Source organism: Artibeus jamaicensis, unplaced genomic scaffold (genome assembly GCF_021234435.1).
Source record: "Artibeus jamaicensis isolate MK-2021 breed Jamaican fruit bat unplaced genomic scaffold, CSHL_Jam_final contig_519, whole genome shotgun sequence".
Lineage (NCBI taxonomy): Eukaryota > Metazoa > Chordata > Mammalia > Chiroptera > Phyllostomidae > Artibeus > Artibeus jamaicensis.
This window is the reverse complement of record NW_026521871.1, coordinates 17,722,431-17,742,871: the sequence shown is the minus strand read 5'-3', so window position 1 is coordinate 17,742,871 and position 20,441 is coordinate 17,722,431. Positions and strand designations below refer to the sequence as shown.

Below are 20,441 nucleotides of genomic sequence, written 5' to 3'. Positions count from 1 at the left end.
ATTCTAATAAGACCTCATGGTTTTTGCCATACTCTCCCTATCATCCGAACTACTATTTACTTAGTAAATTTCTCATTAATCAAGTTTGTCTCCATTTTAGGTCACAAAGTTAAATGTTAAAAAATATGTATTTTATTGATTATGCCATTATAGTTATTCTATTTTCCCCCTTCGTTCCCCTCCACCCTGCACACCCCTCCCCCACCATTTCCCCCTTTAGTTTATGACCACGTGCCTCAAGTTCTTTAGATTCTGTATTTCCCATATTATTGTTACTCTCCTCCCATCTATTTTCTACCTACTGTCTATGCTATTTATTCTCTGTACCTTCTCTCCCCCTTCTCCTCCACCCACTCCCCTGTTGCTAACCCTCCACGTGATCTCCATTTCTGTGGTTCCACTCTTGATCTAGCTATCCTCTTAGTTTGCTTTTGTTTTAGGTGTGGTTGTTAATAACTGAGTTTGCTGTGCTTTCACTGTCCATCTTTTTTATCTTCTTTTTCTTAGATAAGTCCGTTTAACATTTCATATAATAAGGGCTTGGTAATGATGAACTCCTTGAACTTGAACCTATCTGAGAAGTACTTTATCTGCCCTTCCATTCTAAATGAAAGCTTTGCTGGATAAAGCAGTCTTGGTTGTGGGTCTTTGGATTTCATGACTTGGAATACTTCTTTCCAGCCCCTTCTTGCCTGTAAGGTCTCTTTTGAGAAATTCGCTGACAGTCTGATGGGAACTCCTTTGTAGGAGACTGTCCCCTTATCTCTTGCTGCTTCTAGGATTCTCTCCTTCATTTGAATCTTGGCTAATGTAATGATGATGTGCCTTGGTGTGTTCCTTCTTGGGTCCAGCTTCTTTGGGACTCTCTGAGCTTCCTGGATTTCCTGGGAGTCTATTTCCTTTGCCAGATTGGGGAAGTTCTCCTTTATTATTTGTTCAAATAAGTGTTCCACTTGTTGGCTGTTCCTCTTCCCCTTCTGGTACCCCTATAATTCGGATGTTGGAACGTTTAAAGATGTCCTGGAGGTTCCTAAGCCTCTCATTTTTTTGAATTCTTGTTTCTTCATTCTTTTCTGTTTGGTCATTTTTTTTCTTCCTTCTGGTCCACTCCCTTGATCTGAGTCCCAGTTTCCTTTCCCTCACTATTGGTTTCCTGTGCATTTCCCTTCATTTCAATTAGTTTAGCCTTCATATATTCCTCTAATTTGTGACTAAAATCAACCAGTTCTGTGAGCATCCTGATCACCAGTGTTTTGAAGTGTGCAGTCTGAAAGGTTGGGTATTTCTTGGTCTCTTAGAATTATTGGTCACCTAGAATTTCTTGGTTGCTCTGGGGCTTTGAGCTGTTCTTGAGCTATAATGTTTTGGTCAGTTTGCACCTGTTATGTATGAGGAGTGGAGCCCTAAGTGTTCACCAGGGTGGGGCCACTCAGGTTGCTGGCTTGTGATGCTGCATGTAGGGGCGGGGTCAGAGAGGGACCATGGAGGTCCCTTTTGCCGCTTCCCGCTGGTGGGGCCTGGGCGGTCAGGCTTACTGCTAGCTCCTTCACCGGTTTACCTTCGCGTGAATTTGTGACCCAGTCAGTCCTCAATGGGTCTGCCCGCTACTACTGCACACCTGGGATCCACCCACAGCTGCCTGCGTGCCTTGGTCTTGTGCCCAGGTCAATCTGGTGGATCTTTCCTGCCCAACCCCACTCTGCTGCTGGCTCTGCGTTGTTGTCAGACTTCCGTATAGTTCAATTTTCTGTGCTTTGGCTGCGTTTTTGTTGCTAAAACTTTGTTGTTTTTAAACTTGGTTGTGCAAGGAGCAGTGCTTCCACCTACGCCTCCATCTTGGCGGAAGTCCTACAAAGTTAAAATTTTATGCAAATAAGTATAATAAGGTTAAAATTTTCCCTCGTATCCCAGTTACCCTAGCTGCCCAGAAGTTCTTGGAACAGCAGATATCTCCGTCTTTTTGTACTTCTTTTCAGAGGTATCCTATGCATATGCAAGCAATTAAACAACTTGGAGAAGAAACTTTATATCCTTACCACCAATAGAAATTCCCTTGCCATAGAAGAGTACTGTGCTACTAAGTTCAAAGAAAACAAGTTACTAAAATTTATTGTCTATTAAAGCCTTGACCATAGTCTTGAATTAAAATGATTAGGCAAGTGTTAGATGTTAGATGCCAAGTGTTAGTTGTCAAATCAACTTTCTCCTGAACCTAATGAGAAAGCCCTAGCTGATGTGGCTCAGTGGATTGGGCACTGGCCGGTGAACCGTAAGTGTCACTGGTTCGATTCCTGGCCAGGGCACATGTCTGGGTTGCAGGCTCGGTCCCCAGCTGGGGGTGAATGGAAGACAACCAAAAATCAATGTCTTTCTCTCTCTTTCTCCCTCCCTTTCCCTCTTGCTAAAAATAAATAAAATCTTTAAAATATATAAGAATGTCAAAAGGCAGGGGTGGACTAGGTTATTTTTAAGTCCCTCTTACCTTTAAGTTTTCTGAGCTAATCCTAACTTTTGGACAGCTTTTGTACTGGCTAACTTTTCTCCAGAAAATAAACTTCAGAGCCCTGATCGAACCAGATTTTCTTGTTGTACAAGCTACTGGACAGCCACACTGCCTTCAGAAATCAGCTTTATTTAGTAGTTACTAATGGCACCAACTGTCTGCAAACTGCCAAAGTTCCCTAACTCACATTCTCCACAGGCACGTAGTGGCAAACGTTTTTTTTTGTTTTTCTTTTTTATGGCAGGCAACAGTATGAAACTGAATACAAACCCTGGAAAGGGGCCTAGAGATGAACAATAGGCTTTCTATCCACTTGGTGTGGCCTACAGTAACAAATAATGTTTACAAACATGTATTTAGCTTTATGAAATAAAGGTAGAAGAATTCAAAGTACTGAGTGACTTTTAACTCTTAAGTGAACTAAATGAATCTTAAGAGCAAGATGACAGAACTGGGTAAATCTCTGGTGCCAAAAAAAAAACCACCCAGTTCCCTATTTTTCCTGTTTCTGAAACCCAGTTCAAGCTTAGCTTTTAAAAAGATTCAAAGCTGCTTTATTATGAAGAGATTTGTGATCACTTTATGTCTAACAGCTCACTGGTTCAAACCCCTTCCTCATTAGATTTTCAGTAACTATGTGAATTAAACCAAATAACAGTGTGAAAAAGCAATTTCAAGTGTATGAGAAACAAGATATTCCTTGAAGGCTCTTATGAATGCCAGAGATTTTTCTTATTCAGCTCATTTCCCACTCAAGTTAGAAAACAGAAAAATCCTTCATAACTACCCTTCAGAAATTAAGACTTCACGAGGAAAGAGAAGCCCATGTCATTAACTTCCCTACATCTAATGTGTGAAGGAGAAAACAAACTGTGAAGGACAGAAATGAAATTTTTCATTATGGTAAGATGAGTTCAATATGGCCTCAGAAAATCTGGATACATTTAACCTCTCTGAAACCCATTCTCTGTGTAGTTCAAATCAAAACAACTATCCTAATAGCATCTACTTAAAAACAAAAACAATGATGTAGCAAACATAGGTTAAAATGTAAAATATTAGTCCCACCTGGTGTGGTTCAGTGGCTTCAGTGCCAGCCTGTGAACCAAAGGGTCATGGATTCCATTACCAGTTCAGCACACATGCCTGGGTTGTGGGCCAGGTCCCCAGTAGGGGGCGCATGAGAGGAAACCACATATTGATTTTTTCTCCCTCTTCCCCTCCCTAAAAATAATCTTTAAAAAAAAAATCTAATCTTGATCTTGGAAAAGATAGGGTGAGATATTACAAATAATGTACTCAAGTGGTTGTTAAAAACACTCAACAGATGAGCTAACATTAAAAAAACAGCACTTACCAAAGCAAAGGATGTCAGTTTTGTTTCCATTGTAAAATCTTGTTTTTAAACAAAGGTACTATTATAAATAGTTTTGCAAAGGCCTAAACAGATGTTCTAAAAGTACAAAGCAGCTTGAGCTAAGTCAGTCAGTTCAATTGGTACTTAACTGATTACCCACCTTCTACAATGTACCCAGCTGGGTAATGTAAGAAAAGGCACCCAAGTATATTGTAGGACGCAGACACTAAATTGGAGAACGATTCATAAACCCAGCGCTGTGGTGTTAGCATGAGCGGGACTGAGAAAAGGAAGACAGTACTGAATAACTTCTGTGTAACTGTATAAGCCTTTAGAATAAGGTTGGCACAAATTTATAGCAAGCTTTGGATTCTAGAATGAAGTTTTAACACTCTTCTGTTTAAACTATTTGCTCTAGAAATGTAGACAGTTAGCTTGTATCTTATAAAAGCTGGTTTTAGAACCCTGGATCAAACTGTGTGAAAGCTGGTATTGCAATAAACTGTGAGCATCACGCCTGATTCAACATTGTATCTTTTATTGGAGCATACATAATGTACCCACAAAGTAAGCACTTGGCAAATGTTTGCTGAATGACCAAATGATTCCCAGGATGAATTGTCAGCTCAAAGTCCAAATACGGGGTCTCTGGCTGGTAAATTACCTAGGCTTTGATCAAGCAGCTTCCCCTGAAAGTGTTATGCTAGAATAACAATCCCACACATCAGATTTCTGTGGAATATGAGTCCAACCTCTAGCTCCTCTCCCCACCACAATCACAGCAGTCAGATAAAGTTGAGGAGTTTATTAGGGAAATATCAGAGGCAGTCAGCCCAAATGACAGAAAGAAAACTGAAAATGTCCCTTCAAGCCAAGCTGGGGCCTGGCCTTGACCTCCCCAGAAGGACAATAAAGTGGGGTTAACAACAACGTTCTCTGGCAGCCACCTTGCCAGGGCATGACTGTCTCAGCCAGAACTGTCTGCCACCCCCAAACAAAGGTGGGGAGGAGACAAAGACTGTTTGTAGAATCAATGCAGAGGCAATGAAAACTGTAGTAAGAGTCGGAGAGACAGAAAGAGAGAGGTGGGGAGGACCTTCACAGAGGCCCAGGCTTTTGGCTCTGAGCGCCTCAAATACACTGACCAGTAGTTCTACAAAATGTTACTGAAAAGGTAAAATGCCTAATGTTTTCAAGAGTTCCCCTGGACTTCGCCCCACATGCCATATCACACTGTCGGATGTACATGGCAGAGCCCAAAGGCCACATTATTGAGGAAAGAAAAACAAGAAGAAGCCCTGTTGTTCTTTAAGGAGACGAAGGAGCTGACGGCTGCTGGGACCTTTCCCACGGAGGCCTGTGTTCTGTAAAGCAACTTCCCAGCAGCAGCCTGGCACAGTTCTAGGTGAGGGTCTCACCTTTTGTCACCTGTTGAAGGAAAAGTGACAATTAGATAAATTCAAAAGGTGAGAGTCTGAGGAAAAAATATTTTAGTTCCTAGGTAGTAGGGAGTAGTAGAAAGGAAAATAGCTTTGGAGTCTCAGAAATCTGGTTCAAATCCAGGCAAGGCACTTAACTTCTCTCAGACTATTTCTGCTTCCAGGTTTGTTTTGGCAAGAAGTAGAAATGTGTATCTGCTCTTGCACAGCCACTGCCTGGCCTCATGAGGAAGTATCTTGCCCTCATACTCACCCGTGCTTCAATGTACTCTATTCTCCGTTCAAGGGCTGTCAATTTCTCATTCAGTGTTGCGAGTCTTGAACGACAAGACATATCTGGCAAAAGGAGACTGATGTTCAGGATTAATGTCATTACACACACACGCACGCACACGCACACCCCTAAACTGAACAAGAGGAATGATGTATCATGCTAAACAGAAATGGGAGCTGGTGGGCAAAGCAGGGGAGTGGTGAGGACAAGGTGAGCAGTATCTTAGGAGCCCAGCCATTTAGAGTGGATATGTTGAACTTTCTACCAAACGTGGTAGGCAAAGAATATGGCCCCCACAGATGCCTACACCCTAATCCCTGGAACCTGTGAATATGTATCCTACATGACAAAAAGGAATTTGTAGATATTAAGGTTAAGAACTTTGAGATTCTGGATTGTCTAGAGAAGCCCAATCTAATACCAAGTCCATTAAAGATAGATGAGAAAGGAAGAGGAAAGGCAGAAGATGTCCAAAGTGTGAGAGGGACTAAACTTGCCATTGTTGGCTTTGAAGACAGAGGAAGGGGGCCATGAGCCAAGGGATCCGAGTGACCTTTAGAAGGTGGGAAAGGCTCTCAGCAGACAGCCAGCAAGGATTCAGGGATCTCAGTCCAACAGCTGTTGAAGTCTGCCAATAACCCAGCAAGCAAGAAAACAAACCATCTCCTGGGGCCTCCAGAAAGAAAGGTACCCTGCTGATATCATAACTTCAGCCCAGTGCGCCAGTGCTAGATTTCTGATCTGCACAACTGTGGAACAATATATTTATGTGATGAGAGCTGCTACATTTGTGGTAATCTGTTATGGCAACAACAGAAAACTAGAAGAGCAAGGTTGTACAGATGACCATTTGCTAATAGGCAAACTAAGAGCTTCAAAACAGGGAAAATGACAAGAGGAAGAAAATAATCTCATTAGGGAAGAAAAGCAGAGGGTAAGAAAGCAGCAGACACTAATGGAAGGCGCGCTGCTCCTGCTGCTCCCGCTGCTCCCCGGACGGCACTCACTGCTTCGCCAGTATCTGCACAGGCCTTTCAAAATGAGGGGAAATGCGAACATCGAATACCTGTGCGGCCCACATTCCATCTGCAAAATTCCTTTCCCACCTTTTCCAACAGTCTTTCACCACCTCGCCCAAAATGAAACTTAAATTTTCCCTAAAATAACTTTTCATCTGCAAACTTCTCTAACAGAAACTTCTGACTACTCTTTCTGTAACTGTTCTGGACACCCAGGAGAAAGTTTCCTAGGCATGCTAATTGTTTCCTACCACTTCCTCCAACACTGTTGTTCAGCCATCTCATTAGTCCTCACTTTTTCAGTTTAAAATATCCACTCTCCAACACACACTCCCACTCCATGATTTAACACTTAGCTCATAACCTTCCTTTTCATCTCTCCCCCGGCTGTTATGCACAGCACTCTGGCATCTCTTTGGAGACACATCTTCCTATACCCTGATCTTGCCTCAATTTTCATTTCATCATGTCCAAATCTTATTCATCTAAACATTCTCCTTCAAGGTCTATAAAACTGAGAGATCTTTGTCAGAGGGATATAATTCTTCCTCTTCTGTTATTTACCTAAACATTTATGGTTAAATTTAATTTGTAAGTTACTTATGTAGTTGGTCTTCAGTTATGTCTCGCTTTGGATAATGACTTAAACACAAATGTTCATCACTATTACTTAGGAATGCTTTGATAACATATGACATATCTGAGAGATTAAAACAGCCATTAAAGCCCTGACCAGTGTGGCTCACTGGTTTGAGTGTCCTTCCCCCAAGCAAAAGGTCGCCAGTTAGAGCCCCAGTCAGTGTACATGCCTGGGCTGTAGGTTCAGTCTTGGTTGGGGCGCATATGAAAGGCAACTATGAAAGTTTCTCTCTCACACTGGTGTTTCTCTCCCTCTATCTTCCTTCCTTCTCCACTCTCTAAAAATAAATAAAATTTTAAAATCTAAACAAAAATAAAAAAATAAACAGCCATTAAAAATTAGTAGTTTGGGCCCTGGCCAGTGTGGCTCAGCTGGCTGAAGCATCATCCTGTAACCCAAAGGTTGCAGGTTCAATTCCTTGTTAGAGCACATACCTGGGTTGTAGGTTGGTTTGGTTTTTTTGAAGATTTTATTTCCTTTTAAACAGACGGGAAGAGGAGGAGAAAGAGAGAGGGAGAGAAACATCAACGTGTAGTTACCTCTCGCATGCCCCCTACTGGGGACCTGGCCAACAATCCAGGCATGTGCCCTGATCTGAAAATCCAACCGGTAACCCTTTAGTTCACAGGCCGGCACTCAATGCACCGAGCCACACCAGCCAGAGCATGGGCTGTGGGTTTAATCCCCGGTCAGGATCCCCAGTCCTGTGGCGTACAGGAGGCAACCAATCAATGCTTCTCTCCTGCATTAAGTTTCTCTCTCTCTACCTCTCTCTCTCTAAAAGCAATGAAAAAGTCCCTATGTCCTTGGGTGAGGATAAAAAACAATTTAGCAGTTTGGGCCTGGCCGGGTCGCTCAGTGGTTAGTGTCGTCCTGATGCATCAAGGCTGTGGATGAGATTCGCACTCGGGGCACATACAAGAAGCAACCAATGGATACACAAATAAGTGGACCAATAAATCGATGTTTCTCTTTCTAAAATCAGTAAGTAATTAAAAAAAATCCTCACCCAAGGATGTTTACTGATGTTAGAGAGGAAGGGAGAGAGAGAGAAAGAGAGAAACCTTGACCAGCTGCCTCCCATATGCAGATGCAACCCAACTGGGGATGGAACCCACAACCTAGGTGTGTGCCCTGACCAGGAATTTAACCTGCAACCTTTCAGTGTGTGCAGCAATGGTCCAACCAGCTGAACCACCTGACCACAATAAATAAGGTATTTTAAAAAATTTACCAGTTTTGAGAATATTTAGCCCTGGCTGATGAGGTTCAGTGGACTGAGCACCAGCCTGCTGAACCAAAGGGTTACCAGTTCAAATCAGGGCATGTGCCTGGGTTGCAGGCCAGGTCCTCAGTAGGGGGTGCTCCAGAGTCAACCACACACTGATGTTTCTCCCCCCACCCTTTCTCCCTCCCTTCCCCTCAAAGATCTTTAATGACATGAGAAAATGTCCCTACAGCAAAATGAAGTGTTATTTATGTACATGTAATTTATAATTTATTTACCAGTCTATTTCCCCAGTAAAATGAATTCATCAAAGGCAGACGTTGCCTCTTATTAATCTTTGTAACCTTATGGTCTGGCCTGACACAAAGATGTTTCTTGGAAAAACTGATAGATTCTGGTATATTAATGGAACAAAAGATTGAGGCCAGTGTGACCCACTAATTTTACAAGTGAGGAAAACAAGTCCTAGTAAGTGGAGGACCCACTGTGGGTTGCTGACGGGACAACTGCGTAGTGGAGCTTAGTTCCCTCACTGCCCGTGTGCTATTCTTTCCCATCGCACCGTCCCAGCCCACACTGCTACCATCTGCCGAGCCTCTGAGGCCGTAATTTACTCCCACATCCCCTACAGTTTACTTATAGCCTGACCCTTCCACTTTCTAGTTCACTTTTTTCTTTGTTTCCACATTAGATCCTTTCCCGTGAATCCAACTCCACTGCTACTCTTCATTAGTCCTTTTTAAAAAAAGTTTAAAAAAAAACTATGTATCAATCGTTTTATTGATATATAATTTATATACCATGAGGTTCATTTGCTTAAAATATAAAATTCAATAGTTTTTACAACATGTACAGAATTGTGCAGGTTTCACCATAATCTAATTTTAGAACATTTTTATAATCGCTAAAGAAACGTCTACTAGTAATCATTCCCCACTCTGCCTCCACTCAGCTCCTGGCAACCACTAATCTGTGTCTGTGGGTTCGCCTATTCTGAATATTCTTCATTCTTCTTCTCTTTTTAAATTATTTTTTGTTGAGTTTACTGGTGTGACATTGGTCAATAAAATTATATAGGTTTCAGGAATACACTGCTTGTGTGCTCACCACCCCGAGTCAACTCTCCTTCCTTCTTCATTCGTCTTTCTTGTCCTTTTATCTGTGAGTACTGCTTCTCCTAATTCCCAGGTCTGGCTCTGAAGAAGCACCTGAGAGCTCCCCTTTTCCTGGATATACTGCCACAGCTACCCACCAGGACCAAATCTCTTTCAGTCTGGTTTTTAGAAGCTCAAAGGAATGTCACCTATGCTATTCAGTGACAGCATGAATGTTATCACAGACAACCTGTCATTTCCCATAAAAAGAGCTAAAATTATCCAAAATGGCAGGGTGGTGAGAGGGAGGGTTCCTTCCGGGATGGCTGTTCTGTCCTAGCTCTGGCAATCTGGTGATGAGTCAGAATCCAGGAACAACATGATGTTACTGGCCTACGTGCATAAGGACTGTTGAGAAATATAAAATGTTGTACTCCAGAAACTTTAGTTGTATTTCAGATCCTATTAAATACATGCTGATTCTAACAAAACACAGGGAAAGCGTCCAGCAACTGAACAAATATGAAATCAGAGTACATTTCTATTTACATTATCACCAGACTTTAACCAAAAATGCCAGCTGGCCTTGACAGGTGTTTGGCGCTGTATATGGTAGTCACCCTTAACCACAGGGAATGCGTCCCAAGACCCCAGTGGATGCCTGAAATCAGATACTACCAAACCCTACATAGGAGGATACTATGTTTTTTCCTATACATACGGAATTTATAAATTAGGCACGTAAGAGATTAACAGTAACTGATAACAAAATAGAATTATAGTAACTTATATGAATATGGTCTTTCTCTCAAAAATTATCTTCCTGTACTGTATTCATCCTTCCTATGATGATGTGACATGGTACAGTGCCTACATGAGAAGACGTGAGGTGACACAGGCACTGTGACGTGGCGTGGGTGCGTGACCCTGTGTAACAAGCACTTTATGACTTTTCTCTGACATACCAGAGTTACTAGCATTACTACTCTTGTGCTTTGTGAAACACAAAGCACTTAACGCTACTTAAGTGAAACGAGGGTTACTTTAACACTGTGATACCACAGAGGTTGGGCTGGTACCCTTCCCAGCTACTAAGTGACTAACAGGCAAGTGGTATGCGCAGTACAGACGTGCTGGACAAAGGGAGATGACTGATTCATGTTCCGGGCAGGACAGAGCGGGGCAGCAAGAGATTTCATCACATTGCTCAGAAAGGCCCCAGATTTAAGACTTACAAATTGTTTTTTTTCCCCTGGAATACTCCATTTAATGTTTTCAAACCATGGCTGACTGTGAGCAACTGAAACTGTAGAAAGTGAGCCAGTGGGTAAGGGAGGGCAACTGCACACACTGTGACTGCTGACAAATGCCAGCTACCCGACAGCCCCTTCTGCGAGCTGTTAGGGCTGCAAAACTCAACAGTTTCTCTTGAACCGTTTTGCAGGTAAGTCTTATTTCTCCAACAAAATTCTGAGTTTCTTAGGAGTGACTACTATGTCATTTATTCTTAATTATTCCTTTCCACAGTATGTGACACACAGCTGGGCCACAACAGGCATGCTCTATATAAAAACTGAAATGTAAAAAGTCACACTCGTGATTTTTTGTTGTACTTCTCTGCATACATTACCTTTAGGACCAGAAAAATTAAAACAAAAAACAAAAAAAACCCTTATCATCTCTAACAATCTGTTTTTGGAAACTTCACCAGTTCCAAGTAGAGAACAGGCTTAGTATTAGGATGCTGTCACTGCTGTGTGATGTGTGTGTCCTCCGGTTCCAGTGGTCCTCCCATGCTGGAAGAGAAAACCACAAAGAGCCCTGGACAGGTAGCTCTGTTGGTTAGAACGCCATTCTGCTACACCAAGGAAGGTTTGATCCCGGGTCAAAGCACATACAAGAATCAACCAATGAGAGCATAAGTAAGTGGAACAGCAAATCGATGTTTCTCTCTCTTCTTCTCTAAAATCAGTAACATGTCCTGGCTGGTGTAGCTCAGTGGATTGAGCCCAGGCCTGTGAACCAGAGGATCGTGGTTCGATTCCCAGTCAGGGCACATGCCTGGGTTGCAGGCCAGTTCCCAGCAGGGGACACATGAGAAGCAACCATACATTAATATTTCTCTCCCTCTCTCCTCTTACCCTCTAAAGATAAATAAATAAAATCTTAAAAATCAGTAACACACACAAAGACATTGTAACTACTCTCACCAGCTGCAATCACAGGGTAAAAGCCACTCAGAATGTCGTCAGCTATCTTGTAAAAACAGTGCTCTTTCCAAAACACATAACCAACACACTCCCTGTGGTCAGGGTGAAGACTACTGGATTGCTGCCATTTTCAAAGTACTCCAGAAGACTTCTCGAAGTAAACTCCTATTAAATCTTTGCAATACCAAATTATATTATCATAAAGTCCATATATGCCACACAGATACATATCTGAACTAAGGAATTATGCTAAGGACTCAGAATGGAAAAATACATCCCACACATGCTAATCCCAAGTCATACAATGCCAAGATAATATACTCAAGCATAACCTTATGATTTATCCAGTTTCTCAGCCTGTTGGCCTTTGTCTAAACTGCTGTATTGCCAGTATTCACCAGCTTTATACCTGATGTTAGACTGCTTAGTGTTTAATCTTGCTTCATAATTCTGCTTACTTGGTATTAATTGTTCTTTTTTTAAAAAGATTTTATTTATTTTTAGGGAGAGGGGAAGGGAGGGAGAAAGAGAGGGAGAGATTCTCTTTCACTTGCCCCATACTAGGGACCTGGCCAGCAACCCAGGCACGTGCACTGACTGGGAATCAGCCGGCAACCCTTTGGTTCCAACTTGGGTTCACACTCCGGAGCTCAATCTACTGATCTACACCAATCAGGGCTAATTGTTCTTTCCTTTAAAGAACAAAATCATTTTCTACAGAATCTTCAAAAACCACCGAGTAACTAATTACTCAAAACATCAGGCTATTGTCATCATTTTAAAGAAGAATATAGCCTGAGCTAAAGGAAGCCATTCTACTGGCTCCTAAAGATTGGAATTATGTGTCTATTTCCTCAGCCTAAGACTTGGTGGAAATCTTGAATAAAAAGAAAAGTCTTTATTCTCTTTCTAGTCACAAAATAGGTCTCACACACCTGTGATAAAAATCTCAGAGCAGGTATTTCTTTGCTAATAAAGAAAATAAAAGACATTTCTCCACAAATGCTAAAATCAACCTCTTTCATTTTCAGTCAGTTCCAGGACTCACCCACTATTCATATGTAGTGGATGTAATATGTCAAGAAGGTTTGTGTCAACAGTAAATTAATGTGAACTAAAAGCTTCTTAATACAATTCAGTGCTCAAAAATGAAGATATTGTATTACCAAATCCAAATGTGGACTAAGATGCTAGAGCACTTTTACATTTTGAAAAACCACCCCAGTTTGACAGTTATTTTAGATGTTCTATAGATTGAACTAGCATTTAGTACTCTGCTTGGATATTCTGGGTGTACGTAGCAGATATTAATGCTTACCAGAAAGCTGAAATCTTTCAATTCTACATTTTAAAGTTAAAACTCTACATGTCAGTGATTTTTTTTAACTATTTTTCACTACCCGTCCAGACTAATCCAAAGCTATGATCTTGTCATCATTCCATCTTTCGCCCTGGTATGCAATATTTTGGTTTCTTACCTGGTCCTTCCTCTGAGGGAATGTTATGAGCAAAGAAGACTGTAAAGAACCCCCTAATTATTCAGAAAGCAGAAGAAACCAGTTATGAAAACTAACACTGAAAGATTCTGTGTGGAACTTTAAAAAAGAAAGTCTCCGAGGAAACAGACTGAGTATCAGGGTAAACAAGTCAATATTTCTCAATGTTTTCAGTTCATTAAAATCAATGAGTGTAGCCTCTCTGAACTTGAGTGTCCTGTCTCCAAAACCACTTATCTTCCACTAAACCGTGGTCCTTCACTCACGGTCCTCAAAATATTTCAGGAAACGTGAGGCCTATGATTTCTTAATATCATTTCCTAATACAACCTCCAGCAAGTTATGTGTATGAATGCAGATTGACACATATATATTTATACTATTCTCTCAATAATACCTCCATTCCCTGGTGAGGAAATCCACCATACCAAAAGACATCAAACTTACAATCCTATACATCTTATATGTAAATACGTTAATACAAAAACGATGTTCTGAAGTTATTATTTCATCTCCAAGCTAGAAATTCTTTTTCTAGAGAGAATTCTTTTTTCTGTAGAGAAAATTTTCTACAGAAAATTGTTCTTATTTTGTGTCTCCCACAGTGCCTGAGAGAATCTTGCACTGAGAACTAGTTTTGCTGATGCTTTTTAACAATATTCATGTTGCATCCTTAGAACTCATCAGTCCCCTAGCTAGAATATAATACACTTTAAAATCTTTTTGTACATCATTTCCCCTACTTAATCTTAATCGCTTACTGTTGCTGAACATGTTGAACAGGAGGACACGAGCTGGAAAAAGATCACATACATATGTCAGGGGTCCCTCAACTCCAGCTGCCTGCAGATACCGGTGCGGCCCTGTTAGGAACCTCACTGCACCAAGGTGGTGAGCCTTGAATGTAAAGCGCTTGAATTATCCTGAAACCATACCCTCCACCCGAGTTCATGGAAAAATTGTCTTCCACGAATCCAGTCCCTGGTGCCAAAAATGCTGGGGCCCACTGCTATAAGTCATCTTTACACTTTGTGATTACGTAAGTCTACAGTGCCTAGTTCTCTTAACACTTGAAGAAAAGGGATGGGAGTTTGTTACAGGCTCGCTGTCCAGAAAGATACAGAAAAAAGACTATCATGAGCAGGCCATACCTAGGAAAGATTTTGCTAGAGGCAACAGAACATCTACTGCCAGCTAGATACTAGCAATACAGAGATTCCCATATCTTTACACGATCTGGACCTTACCTCTGACCTCATGTCCTACCACTCCCAGCACAGCAAATACGGGAGACAAGAAAGGACGGACAAAAGGCTGAAGAGGGGAGTAAACGGCATGGCACTAAACAGTTTCGACTGGATCCTGAAGGAGCTGGGCCACAGTCAAGGATCTTTACCAGGCACCGACTCGGCCACGGCTATGTTCTGGAAGGCGCACTCAGAGTGCAAAGTAGGAAATGGAAGGAAGTGGAGCAGAAAGGAAGCGGGAGACTACTGAAGACGCAGAGGTGTATGGGGCTGCCTGACGCGTCCGGAAAAAGGACTGGTTAATGAATCCGGAATGATGGCAATAAGGTCGATGAGCTCTGCGCCGAGCAGGATAACCCTACGGGAACTGGCCAGTGGAGCCTGAGGGTCAGGAAGAAAGGAGGAAGGTGGGGTCTGAAGGAGGAAACAAAATGCAGCAGGAGCCGAGGGCTCCCGAAGAGAGCCCCATCAAAGCTTCTCAGTGCCCCGGGCAAACTGCCTCCGCTAGGAGGCCTCCCTCCATCCCGCCTCCCGCTGCTCGCCCGCTGACCGAACGAGTTGAGAAAGTCCGCGATTTTCTTGATGCTGCTGGTGATGAGCTCAATGTACTCTCGATTCGCCCAGTCCTGGTGAATTTCCCGCTGCACCGGATCCTCCTGTCCAGCCATGGCTGCCACCTAAGGAAGAACAACTGCGCAGGCGCCCCGATCCTCCAGGACGCCCCTGCGCCTGCGCCGCCAGCCCACACCCTGCACGAATCCACTGGCATTGTTTGCGCCTGCGTATCGTCACATCCTGCTCTGCGTGGTTTTTTTTCCCTGCTGCCACGCCCCTGAAAATTCTACTTAATTCTGATGGGCAAAATGGAGTGCGCACGCTCCAAGAGGCCCCAACCCACCACATTGTCGGGTGCCTGGCAGATAGCGTTGATAGGGAGAGTGTGAGTCCGCATTCCCCACCCCCTTCTTCAGGGGCTCCAGACTCCTTTGATTGCAATAAGTTGGGTATAACCTATTAAACCACATTAAGTAATTGATAGGCTCATAAATAGCTGGTCATACTGTGTAAGTTTACAATAGTCCCTTTAGAAGGAAATTTATAAATTAATGGCAAGAGTTGTTAAAAAAGTAAACTTTTTGACCTAAATATTTCATTAAGAAAATCATTGAAAAAGAAAAAGCACTTTAAAAACAAGGGTACTTTTTGTAGCATTAATTATTTTTAAAAAAAGCAAAGATCCTGGCGTGGTGACTTGGTTGAAGCGTCCTTGCATACACCACAAAGTTTGCAGGTTCAGTACTGGTGCGGGTGCATGTAATAGACAACCAATCGATGTTTCTCACAGGTGTGTGTTTCTCCATCAGTGAAACATAGCCTTGGGTGTGGATTAAAAAAAAGAAAGAAAGAAAAAAAGCCCTGGCTGGTGTGGCTCAGTAGTGTGAGTACTAGCCTGGGAACCAAAAGATCAGCAGGTTCCATTCCAAGTCAGGGCACATGCTTGGGTTGCAGGCCAGGTCCCCAGCTGGGAGTGTGTGAGAGGCAACAGATTCATGTATCTCTCACATACATCCATGTTTCTCCCTCTTTTCCCTTCCCCTAAAAGTAAATAAAATCTTCAAAGAAACAAAACAACAATGAAACAAAACAAAGACAACTAAATCTCCACAGTCTGAAATGGCTAAACAAAAGTATAGGCATTTACAGCAATATTATGCAGTCATTTAATTGCTAATTATTGGCAGACTTCCAGTTAAGAGGGCAGCATTGGCAGACATGGCTCTCCTCTTTACACAACCACATCAAAATTACAACTACAATATAAAACAGCCATTACTCACAAAACCATCAGAAATCAAGTTGAATGGATGTCTGACAACTACAGATTTTTAAAAATCATTTCCATCCATACTGGTAGGAGAGGTGCAGACACTGAAGGATTGTTCCTACACCATTGTGCGATGTATAAAAATTCAGGAGGATATCCTTGGAGCAAGGAGTCCCAGTCCCACACAAGGCCCCTCAGCCCAGGTTCCAGAGCCAGGATGATAAGTCCCCACAACTTTTGACCACAGAAAGCAGCAGGGACTGAGTTGGTGGAAGAAAATTCTTGAGCCCCAAGCAATTCCTCTTACAGAACCCACACATGGACTCATCTACTCAGACTCACTCCCTCTGTGCTCCAGCAGCGTAGTAGCAACTTAAAAGGCACCAGGGGCATACTGGGAGAAATTGAAGTGTCTGGCATCAAGGCAAGCAGAGGCCATTGTCCTTTTTCTAAACCCTCCCCTCACAGAGTGACAGAGCCAGCAAGATGGTGCCATACCTGAGAGTCCATCAACCTGGCTACCCAGTTTGATCTGCCTTGGAAATCCCCAGAGACTCTATCCCATCCAATTTACAGGCCCACCCAACCTGCTTTTCCATAAGAATAGTTTGTCTTGGCTCATGCAGCACAATTTCCTAAATCCTCTCAAACAAGAACCAACTGGAGGCATCAGTAAGCCCCAGGCCAGGCACTAACATCAACAAGTCTATATTCACTTCCCCTGGGAATCTCCCAGCCCGGCAAAAGTAGCAACCATCTCAGATTGCCTTATAGCGCAGGCAGAGTGTCCCTGGGCAAAACACAGGTAGGGACTGACCTTGGCCTGCACCACCCAGAAAAACCCAGGGCCAGTGCACCCAGTGGATAGCTAAAGACCACATCAGAGCACCACCAACCTGCCCCTACACAGCTGATCTTCCACAAAGGGCAGAGGGCAGTGGTCAGTGGTCACAGCCAATCCTTGCAGCTGACTGGCCTGGGTAAACCCCTCCCCACTGACCTGCCAACAGCAACCAAAGCTCAACTACAAGAGGAGGGTGTACTCAGTCCACACTAAGGGCACACCATGCGTACCCAGCTTGGATGATAGGGAAGGCTGTGCCACTGGAACCTACAGGACAACTGCTACATTAGGCCACACTACCAAGACACGGAGTCAAAGCAGTTCTACCTAATACATACAAACAAACACAGAGAGGTTGCCAAAATGTGGAGAAAAAGAAAGAGCCAAAATGAAAGAATAGATCAAAATGCCCAAAAAAGAACTAAGCAAAATGGAGACAAGCAATCTATCAGATGCAGAGTTCAAAACCTTGATTATAAGGATGCTCAAGGAATTTAGTGAGGACCACAAGAGCATAAAAAAGATCCAGTCAGCCCTGGCTGGTGTGGCTCAGTGGATTGAATACCAGCCTTCAAACCAAAGGGTCATTAGTTTGATTCCCAAGTCAGGCACAGGCCTGGGTTGCATGGCCAGGTCCCCAGTACAGGGCATTCAAAAGGCATCCACACACTGATGTTTCTCTCCCTGTCTTTCTCGCTCCCTTCTCCTTTGTCTAGAATTATAAATAAATTAAAAATCTTTTTAAAAATTCAATCAGAAATAAAGAATACATGAATTGAAATAAAGAACAATTTACAGAGAATCAACAGTAAGAGTGGATGAAGCCAAGAATCAAATCAATGATTTGGAACATAAGGAAGCAAAAAAAAAAAAAAAAAAATCAACTGGAACAACAAGAAAAAAAATCCAAAAAATGAGGATAGTGTGAACAGTCTGTGGGACAACTTTAAGCAGTCCAACATTCACATTTAGGAGTACCAGAAAGAAAAAAGAAAGAGCAGAAATTGGAAATATATATGAAAAATAATAAAACTTCCCTAATTTGGTGAAGGAAAAAGACAGGCAAGTCCAGGAAGCCCAGAGTTTCAAACAAGATGGTTGCAAAACGACCCACTCCAAGACACATTCAGCTTGGATATTTAAAATATCAAATGTCAAAGATAAAGAGAGAATCTTAAAAGCATCAAGAGAAAAGGAGTTACCTACCTACAAGGGAGTTCCCATAAGACTGTCAGTTGATTTCTCAAAAGAAACTTTGCAGGCCAGAAAGGACTAGTAAGAAATATTTAAACTGATGAAAGCAGGGACCTACAGCCAAGATTGCTCTACCCAGCAAAGCAATCTTTTAGAATTGAAGGGTAGATAAAGAGCTTCCCAGATAAGAAAAAACTGAAGGAGTTCATCATCACCCAGCCATTATTATATGAAACATTAAGGGGACTTATTTAATTAAAAAATCAAAACTGTGAACAATAAAATGGCAATAAATACATATCTGTCAATAACTGAATCTAAAAAACAAACTAAGCAAACAAAACAGAGAGTCGTGGATGCAAAGAGGGTTTTGATGGTTGCCAGATGGGAGGGGGATATGGGAGAATGGGTGAAGAGGTGAGGGGATTAAGAAGTACAAATAGGTAGTTACAGAATAGCCATGGGGAGGTAAAGTACAGTATAGGAAATCGAGTAGCCAAAGAATTTGTATGCATGACCTATGGACATGAACAATGGTGGAGGGATTGGCTGAGGGAATGGGAGGTGCTGGGTGGAGGGCTGCAAGACGGAAAAATCGGGACAACTAAAATAGCATAATCAATAAAATATAATTAAAAGATAAGTGCTAACTATGAACACTATAGCAACATAACACACATGATAAATTGAAGTGAACACAAAATACAATTTTTAATTGCAACTATGCAAAAATTATGACTGCTTGAGAACAGGATAAATATACCAAAAAATCAATGTCTGGCTTGTTAAGGTAGTGGAACTAAGGATAATTTTATTTTTGTTTAAGGGAATATTTGCAATCTGATTTGTGCAGTAAATGTCTTTTACTTAAAAAATGTGGTTGAACTACCTCCTAGCATTAGCTAGGGAGAAACCATTGCTAACAGTCCTTTACTCAGATCTTACAAGTTATCACCTCACAGAACCTTCATAAATCTTGTGTTAGGAAGACAGGAAGAGGTTTCTCATTTTACAGATGAAAAAACTGAAGTTCAAGATCACACAGCTAATTAAGTGGTGGACCTTTACCAACTGATTCCAAACTTTAATATCTTTCACTGTAGCAATATGAAAACAGTTCAGCCTATCTCAGCTCTCATATGTATTCATGTGAATGATTTTTAAAATAACAAATATTGACCCCCAGGCATCCAGAAAGCTCCTCTCTGCCATTCAAGACCCTACTTCCCCAGTGACACTGTGGATGGGAGTCAGTATTTTGTTCATATGTATCAGAGAAGTCAGATTTGCAGGGCACCTCAGTTTTAACTCATTAATCTACCGTAGAGGAATCACATCACCGACTTCCAGCATTGGTTTCTTCGTGTCATACAAGAAGAACAGTGTGAATGGGTTAGGGTTATTGGGGGAATTATATGAGAAAAAATAAATAAAGCTTTCAGCAGTTCCTAACTCTTCAAAAAGCATGCATTCATGATTAGTTTACTTTTTTTTACAGGAAGCAGAGAATTAACACACCTACACAATTTAAGAAATGATTAATGGTCTCCCATGGACAAATTGGGCTCAGCTCTTTGTTTATTGAATCCTCACTTGAGGATATATTTATTGATTTGAGAGAGAGGACAGAGAAACATCAATGTGAGAGAGAAACATCAGTTGCTTCCCATAGGTGCTTTGATTGGGGATCAAACACGCAACCTAGGTATGTATCCTGACTGGGGGTTGAACCTGCAGCCTGTTGGTGTATTGGATAATGCTCCAAACACCAACTGAACCATGCAACCAGGGCACAGCTCTTCTCCTTTTCACTTGATTTCCTACACACCTGTTCCAGGATCTCCCCTGTAATTTCAAACAATTCAAGGATATTACGCTGTCCTGGAGTGGAGAATGTTCCTCTGGGCTCCTGGAGACTTTTCCTAAATGACTCATAGAATTTGCTGTCAGGCAGTCCTTGAACTTTGGATTTGGCAGCACAGTAGTTCTCCATTGTAGGAATTGTTTCTGATGAGTGACGCAGGGCTGCAGAGGTAAGCCCTTTGGCAATGCTGTTGGTGCCAGACTCTTC

The 20,441-nt window shown here is 42.1% G+C and overlaps 1 protein-coding gene across 1 annotated transcript; it reads right to left on the bottom strand.

Moving 5' to 3' along the window:
- Window positions 1–4,381: 4,381 nt before the first annotated feature.
- Window positions 4,382–15,215, bottom strand: BRK1 (BRICK1 subunit of SCAR/WAVE actin nucleating complex). Its single transcript, XM_037134746.2, has 3 exons — window positions 15,058–15,215; window positions 5,553–5,635; window positions 4,382–5,288 (listed from the first exon to the last, which is right to left on the bottom strand). The coding sequence occupies exons 1-3, from the start codon at window positions 15,173–15,175 to the stop codon at window positions 5,262–5,264; spliced, it is 228 nt and encodes a 75-aa protein (XP_036990641.1). The 5' UTR covers window positions 15,176–15,215; the 3' UTR covers window positions 4,382–5,261.
- Window positions 15,216–20,441: the final 5,226 nt, after the last annotated feature.

Coding starts and splice junctions, on each gene's coding strand:
- BRK1 (XM_037134746.2), bottom strand. CDS start 15,175: ATGGCTGGACAGGAGGATCCGGTGCAGCGGGAAATTCACCAGGACTGG. Junction 5,636..15,057: donor GGACTTTCTCAACTCGTTCG/GTCAGCGGGCGA, acceptor TCCTTTTGCCAG/ATATGTCTTGTCGTTCAAGA. Junction 5,289..5,552: donor TAGAGTACATTGAAGCACGG/GTGAGTATGAGG, acceptor TTCCTTCAACAG/GTGACAAAAGGTGAGACCCT.